Source organism: Puma concolor, chromosome C1 (assembly GCF_028749965.1).
Source record: "Puma concolor isolate L17-30 chromosome C1, mPumCon1.1.hap2, whole genome shotgun sequence".
NCBI lineage: Eukaryota > Metazoa > Chordata > Mammalia > Carnivora > Felidae > Puma > Puma concolor.
This window is the reverse complement of record NC_141674.1, coordinates 14659287-14667487: the sequence shown is the minus strand read 5'-3', so window position 1 is coordinate 14667487 and position 8201 is coordinate 14659287. Positions and strand designations below refer to the sequence as shown.

Sequence of the window (8201 nt, the reverse complement as noted above, 5' to 3'; positions counted from 1 at the left end):
TAAAATGGAATATTATTTAGCCACAAACAGGACATGCCTCCATTTGTGACAACACAGATGGACATTATGCTAAGTGAGAGAAGTCAAAGACAAATACTGTATAATCTCACTTATAGGGGGAGTTTAAAAAAGCCAAACTCATAAAAACAGTAAAATGGTGGTCACCAGGGGACAGAGAAGAGTGGAAATAGGACAGATATTGTTTACAGGTCCTGGGGATTTAATGCACAGTCTAGCGAATACAGACAACAATATTGCATTGTAAATATCAAACTTGCTAAGACATTAGACCTTCATTCCAGCCACTAAAAAGAAATCACAGTTGTGTGATGTGCTCGATAGAGGTACTAATTATGGCCACACTGGCAGTCGTAGTGTAATATATAAGTGTATCAACTCAACATGTTGCACACCTTCAATTTACACGATGATTTACGTCAAATGTATTTCAATCCAAAAAAGTGAATGGTGCCTAATGGATTCATAAATGACTTAAAAATTTTTTATTTTCTTTGATTTTCAAACCTCCTACACTGAACGTGTTCCTTTTGCAATCCAAATGTTTAAAAAAAAAAAAACAGATCTTAAAAATAAAAATAACATTCCCCATGGCCAGAAAGAGGAAACAGAAAGAGCATACACCAGAGCCAGAGCTGGGAGGGCCGGGGGTGGGCTCGGCTGGGGGGGGGGGGGGCAGGTACCCTGATTTAAGAGGCTGCCTGCGTGGAAGGGGACTTCCAGTAGCCGCTTCCAGGGCTGTGTGCGAGGACCATGAAACTTGCCCTGCTGTGCACGCTGCTGGTGTTTGCTGGTGAGTGGGGCAGGACCCACAGCTGGGAAGGGAAGGTGGGGTATGACTAGGTGATATCTCTTTCCTAGACTGGTCCTCTGCTCTGATCCCCACTGCCCTGGTCTCCCCCCCACAGTCCCCAACCCTTCCATCCCTGCCAGGAGCCAGCAGCAGTGGCCGGTCCCCTAGAATGCTGGCTTTGGCCAGGGAGCTCTGGGCTATCACGCTGTGCAGCGTGCCTCTGGTCTGCTGTGAGGACAGGCAGCTGGGGACTCAGACACTGGGGCCAGGTGAGCGGACACCTGGGGCCCTTTGGACACAAATTACAGAAAGGGATCTCCCCAGGCCACCCTGCTCCCCTCTGTCCCTTTGCCCAGATAATAGCAATGTTTCGCTTACGCACAGCATTCTGTGCCTGTCTTTCAAGTTCATCGTCTCCTGTGAACCTGGGAAGAGGGCTCTGTTGACTGTGGTGGCAGATGGGGGGAGGTTTCCATTCGATCTTCAGCAGAGCAAATGTAAAAATGTGGCTGCCAGCAAATTGGGTGTATTTGTTTCTCGAACCATCTCAACGTATGTAGCGTTGGAGAGGATTTGTGCTTTAAAATGTGGATTTCTGTTATCCTGGGACTCCCAAAGTTTTTAGAGGAACACATCTCCAGGGTTACAGTGAAAACCATTAGGAAAATTGCAATCAAGCTACAGAAACTCATCTCTCCGACATAAAGAAACAATGCACTGTAGAGGCAAAATGTACAGATGAACCCGCATTCAACTGTTGGCCCACTGTCTCCTGGCAGTCTGACCTTGGCCAAGTCGCCTTACCTCTCTATGTCCTCACCTGCAAAATGGACATAATGGCACCCTCTTTGTAAGGTTGTTGGGTCTCTAATGAGAAAATGTATCCAAAATGTTTAGCAGGTTTAAGTAACAGCAAGCAAGCAACAACTTAACACGCAGAGCGTGCATGATGAGGCGTTAGCCATGCTCACTCCTGGGGGAAAAGGGTCCAGCCCTCTTGGTGGCAGCTAAGGATAGAAAGAGCTACCAGGACAGGAATTCCTGACGAGCTAAGCCAGTTCGCCAAAGATCTCGTAACCGCAAATTGGGTCCAGCCATGTCTCCGGGCTGGGCCCGCCTCACTTACAGAAGCAATGAGACTACCATCCAAAAGCTTTCTGAATCAAAGCTAAATGTACTCCTGGCCCGGCATGGGAGAAATGCACCATTCTGGCGTGAGTTTATTTGTGTATTCCTAAGCTGACGTGGAAAGGGCCAGGCTTAGAGCAGAAAGAGGGACGAGGGACACCAGAAAGGCAAGATTCTGAAGCTAGGTCCCTGCTGGCCCACAAGGTGGGTGGTCACTCACCTTGCAACGGTTTGCCTCCAGGTTCCTTAGCATGGCATCCGGGATTCCAGCGGGCCCGGGATCAGTCATTGGCTCCGCCAAAGCTTAACAAGGTTTCTCTTAAACATTTGTACAGCCAGAGACACCATGTCAGACAGGAGTGGCAACGTGGATTCCTGTGCATTGAGGGACACGCTGGGGACACAACAGGCCTGCATGGACCAGATACCCACCAGTCACTTTGGCTGCAACCCAAGGCAGCTGGTTTGGGATCTTGCCCTTGGCCCACTGCACCAGCCCCTCCCAAACCCCCTCTTCCCACCTCTACCTCCCCCAACTTGGGGTTTGCCCCCCACTTTACTATTTACTTCATTTGCGTGCACAGCTTTCATTATAACACCATTTAGCAGGGAATGGAGGGGAGGTCCATGATGAGGTCATTCGAAGGGGTGCACTGGGCCTGGTACCCCTGAGACTTGGCCCCATCTGTCTTCTTGAATCGTCTCTCGAGGTTGCACACATGTATACCTCGGTCTCCTTAGCTCGTCTGTTCCCCACCCCCCGCCCAGGCTCTCCCCTGAATCCTTCGACTTAATGTATTTTATTCCTCCTGTCTCAACATAATGCATTCGTCTCCCCCAGTAAAATAAAATCCCCTTGCGGTCAATTCTAACCAGCAGCAATTAGAACTAAAATGAAAAATATCCATGAAAATCATTGATTTCTAAATCATACTGCCTCCCCAGGAGAGACTTGAGAGGGGGCGGGTGCGGAGAGGAGGGTGTCTTCCTGTTACAGAATGGGGAACTCAGGGCAGAGGCAGTGACTGGAACCAAACTGCCCTGGGTTTCAGTGCTGGCTCCTCCATGTACCAGCCACTGTGACCTGGGCAAGGTACTAAGCCTCAATCTGCTCATCTGTAAAATGGGCATTAAAGGTAGTTCTCATTGTATCAATGCCAGTTTCTCAGTTCCTGTAAATCCACCATTATTATGTAAGCTGATAATAACATCAGAGGAAACTGGGTGCTTGGGTGAGGCGTGTATAAGAACTCTCTGTAGCTCTTTGCAACTTTTCTGTGCATCTAGAATATACCAAAATTATTTATTGAAAAAAAACAGTATTTATCTCATGGGTTGAACAGAGTCAATAAATTACTACATGAAAAGACCCATAATAAGCCCTCGTTATCACTATATTTTATATATATGTATATATATATATTTTTTTAAGTTTATTTGTTTATTTTGAGAGAAAGAGCATGAGCAGGGGAGGGGCAGACAGAGGGGGAGAGAGAATCCCAAGCAGGCTTTGCACTGTCAGCGCAGAGCCCAACTTGGGGCTCAAACCCACAAACTGCAAGATCATGACCTGAGCCGAAACCAAGATTCGGACGCTAAACCGACTGAGCCACCCAGGCACCCCACCATCACCATATTTTTAATAAACCTAGTGGTTGTTGTCATTTTTTTTCTTTTTCTTATTTTCTTTATTTTTTTTTTAAGTTTCATTTATTTTTGAGACAGGGAGAGACAGCATGAACAGGGGAGGGTCAGAGAGAGGGAGACACAGAATCAGAAACAGGCTCCAGGCTCTGAACTGTCAGCACAGAGCCCGACGCGGGGCTCAAACTCACGGACCGTGAGATCAAGACCTGAGCTGAAGTTGGCCGCTTAACCGACTGAGCCGCCCAGGCCCCCCTGTCATTTTCTCATCCAATGTCACTTGTTCGGTCCAGCAGGGCAGAAGGGCCAGGCGTGTGTCCCACCGGACTCCTCTGATGTTCATATCCTCTCCTTGTTACCGGGCTCTTTGGCAGGTGTGATTCCAACCCAGGGCGGGATCTTGAACCTGAACAAGATGATCAAACAAGTGACCAGAAAAACACCCATCTTCTCCTATTGGCCCTATGGCTGTCACTGCGGACCTGGTGGCAAAGGCCAACCCAAAGATGCCTCGGACTGGTAATCCCTTCCCAGACAGGACTGCGGGTGGCAATCCTGTCCTGCCCTCACCCGGGGACTCTCCCCTTTCCTGCTCCCTCACGCATTCATTCCTCGACTTCGTTTTATGCCGTGCGCTGGGAGCCCTGCTGAGGCCGGGTACGGCTCCAGCCTTCCTGGACCTTGCCGTCTAGCTGGTTCTGCAGAGTCTCTGAAGGCCCCCCTTGCACTTCCAAGCCCTGATCTAGTGATAACACCCACACATGCTCCCTGCTGGTTTGGTTTATTTGTTTTTTTTTTATTTTTTTTATTTTTTATTTTTATTTTTTTTTCAACGTTTTTTTATTTATTTTTTTTGGGACAGAGAGAGACAGAGCATGAACAGGGGAGGGGCAGAGAGAGAGGGAGACACAGAATCGGAAACAGCCTCCAGGTTCTGAGCCATCAGCCCAGAGCCTGACGCGGGGCTCGAACTCACGGACCGCGAGATGTGACCTGGCTGAAGTCGGACGCTTAACCGACTGCGCCACCCAGGCGCCCCTATTTGTTTTTTTTTTAATGCCTACCTCTTTTTGCCATTATCTCCTTCAAGCTTCACTGCAACCCCAGGAATCAACTAGGAGCGACCAGAGCCATCCAGGCCGGGGGTCACTTCCCTGACCCACCACTTACAGGCTGTGTGACCTTGGGCATGTGGCTTGACCTCCCTGAGTCTGATTCCTCATCTGTGAAATGGGCATTGTACCAGTGCCTCTGTCGTAGGGTGGTGGCGGAGATTAAGAGAATATTGATGGATAAAACAAATGCCTGGTGCCTAGAAAGCACCCACTAAGTGTCAGCTTGTGTGGTCATAGAGACTGGAGCCCTGCAGGTCTTGACTCTTCCCGGGTGGGCACTCGGTTTCTACTCTTGGGGCAGCTGTGTTCCCTGCCTGTCCCGTTCCCTGTCCTCTCCCTCCAGGTGCTGTCAGAACCATGACTGTTGCTATGCTCACCTGAGGCAGCACCGATGCCATATCCACACAGACAACTATGACTACACCTTTTCCCAGGGGGACATCCAGTGCTGTGAGTGCCCGGGGCCTCGGGGCTGGAGTCAGAGGCTGAGGAAGGGAGTTCTGGCACTTAACTGTCTTCGTGTGCTGTGTGACAAGGCACAAGCTGCTCGCCCTCTCTGTTTTTCTCATGAGTCCAGTGATAGTAGCTGGGCTGTGGGGGAACGGGGGTGGGAGTATGGAGAGGTCCAATGAGGGCTTTGACCCCTTTAGGATTTGGAAGGCTGGCAGGTCTCAGCTGGGATCCCAGAGCCCCTATCAACCAGCTGTGTGACCTTGAACACATTGCATGACCTCTCTGAACGTCAGTATTCGCCTCTGTAAACTCCGGCTAACAGTGTGCTACCCCCTAAACTTAACTCAAGAACTAAAATGAGAGCAGACAGAATGAGTCTGTCTGTGCGAGAATGAGTCTCGCACATGCCTGCTGCCCAGCGCGTGCGTGATAAATCACGCGGACTACTGATGTCATTGTTACAACTGACGTTGTTATCGCCAGTTAACAGAGCAACCCGGCCAGGAGCTGCGCCACCCTGATGATCTCCATTTTACACACAAGGAAAGTGAGACCAGAGCGAGAAGAGGTGCTGGCCCAGGGTCACCCTGCTGCAGGTGACAGAGCCTGGGCTAGACCTCAGGTCCCCCCACCCCCACCCCTGGGTCCACGCCTGGAGGGAGGCGGCCGCTCTGAGCTGGGAATCACGTGGGCTCATCACACCAGAGTCCCCACTCATTAAAGTCTTAATAATAACAACAACAATCATAGCCAACATTTATTGAGCACCTACTGTGTCCTGAGTGCTCTGCCTTCTCTAATACTCCCAGCAGCCCCAAGGCAGCTCCTACCCTCGCCCCCACGCACAGTTAATGACACTGGTGCGCCAAGGTCCCTTTGGCCTCTGTCTCGGCGGGTACAGTTCCATCGGCCTGGGACACGCCCCACCCCCCCACCCTCCACCACCTTCCACCCTGGCTTTTCACAGGGAGCAGACCCTTCCGATCTCAGCTCAAATGACTCCTGACACTGAGTCCGATCCCCCTACTTTGCCATCTTGGAGCCCCTGCAGCATTTCTTACTTCCGAGAGGAACAGTATGTATTATTCCTTTCTGTGGTCCTCTAATACCTGCTGCCCGCCCCCTCCCCCAGGAGTGTGAACACCTTGTGTCCATTCTTGGTCAGTCCTGTCCCTCCAGGGCCCTGCCACGGGATGGGCGCTCAATCGCTTATGAAAGGGATGAATGAGTAACTAATGGAGTGACAGAGCTCAGAGAGGTCACGGTTTGTGCCCAAGGTCACGCGCCTAGGAAGCGGCTGGGAATGGGACTCTAAAGCTGAGCGACCCCTGCGCGGCCTCCAGAAACTCCCCGTAGGGACCCTAGACCCACGCCCGCCTCTGCCTCCGGAAGGGACAGACACTGAGCTCCTGTCTCCTCCACCGACACAGCCGACAAGGGCAGCTGGTGTGAGCAGCAGCTGTGTGCCTGCGACAAGGAGGTTGCCTTCTGCCTGAAGCGGAACCTGGAGACTTACAAGAGACACCTGCGTCACTACTGGCGGCCCCACTGCAGAGGCCAGACCCCTACGTGCTAGGAGGAGCCCGACCGGCCGTCCCTCGCCCCCTGCCCCGTTCCTCAGCATCTTGAGCGCTGCAAGTCCCGTGGGACTGCTGACATCCCTCAGTATCTAACCCCCTGCACCAGCCTGGGAGGGTCTCAACCTAGCCCCACCCACCACCTTGCTCCTGGACCTTCGAAACCTTCCCGACCAAGTTGGCAGCTGTCTCTTCCGAGGGTGGATTGAGATCGGAGGAAAAGCCGCGGCCAGGAGGCGCCTGGGGGATGGTGTTGGGGCCGAAGCAGCGGGTGTCAGGGGTGGGGGTTTGGGGACCGTGGTGTGGCAGGTTCCCTCTGCCATTGCCACCCACCGGGCCTCCTGCCTGAGTCCCACCCGCTCTGACACACTGTCCGTGCTGCAGCTGGGGTGGCCTAAAGGGTAGTGTTGATCCTTCTGTCCACATGGCTCTACTCCTTAAAACGCCAGAGCCCTCCACCACCCCAGGAGAGGGCCTGTCGAGGAGTTTGGGACCTGTGCTCTCTGGCATACGTCACTCTCCCCAACTAGGCTGGGAGGTCCTCGTGGGCAGGACGCGTGACTATCTTGGATTCAGTTGCATCCCTGTGCCCAAAGCAGTGCCCGGGACCAAGAAGGGGCTCCCCGGATCCCTCTCGAGCAAAGGGCCAGCTGAAGCCACCCGGTCCTCTTGTTCCAGGCCTAGGTCTGCACGCACGTGTCCTTTCCTGTTTCCAGGTGCTTGCACAGGCTGGGACCTCTGTGGAATGCTCCACCTGCTGTCCCCAGGTGGCTGATCCCCATCTAGGCTCCTCGGGGTCCAAGGGCTACTGGGGACGGAAGTGCCCCTGGCTGACTCCTCCCTGGCTCCAAGGGCTCGCTCCCTCCTCCAAACCCACATAGCACTTTACGGGGCTGCAATTTACCAAGCTTTGCCTTGAGTGATATATAATATCTGGGTTTTTCTGAACCCCTCCAACCAGACTGGAGCTCCTGGAGGACGGAGGCTATGTCTCTCATCTTTGTTTCCTCTGCTCCCCGACATAATAGGTGCTCAATTAATGCTTATGAACCAATGAGCCCATCACAGATGGATGGAGGTCGTGGCAGGTGTTATTGGTGCCTCACCCACATGCCCTCCCTGCCCAGGCTCCCAACCCCCAGCTAAGCCAGATGTTTGGCTGCTCTGTGCTCACATCTGTCTCCTTCTCCTACTTGTCTGCTGGGAGCTACCACCCCTCCTGTCCTTCCCACCTCTAACCAGTGACTAGAGAGCGTGATGCCAGATGGGTGTCGTTGCCCGACCCTGCCTCTGTGCAGGACCACCTGAGTGACATGCTGCATGCCCCAGAGCTCCTCGTGGGATCCGGCTGAGGCCAGATGTCTGGAACACCTCTTTGCTTAGCTTTGTACCCTGGCCCAGCCTGTTCCCTTTGTTGCCTTACAGGTTTCTCTTGAGAACACGCCCTCAGTAAATCACTCACTTGCACAAGAA

General features: G+C 52.5%; 1 protein-coding gene across 1 annotated transcript; it reads left to right on the top strand.

Annotated features, from left to right (window-relative positions):
• The first annotated feature begins 682 nt into the window (after positions 1–682).
• On the top strand, positions 683–8201 carry PLA2G2D (phospholipase A2 group IID). Its single transcript, XM_025912418.2, has 4 exons — positions 683–811; positions 3958–4102; positions 5042–5148; positions 6582–8201. The coding sequence occupies exons 1-4, from the start codon at positions 772–774 to the stop codon at positions 6725–6727; spliced, it is 438 nt and encodes a 145-aa protein (XP_025768203.1). The 5' UTR covers positions 683–771; the 3' UTR covers positions 6728–8201.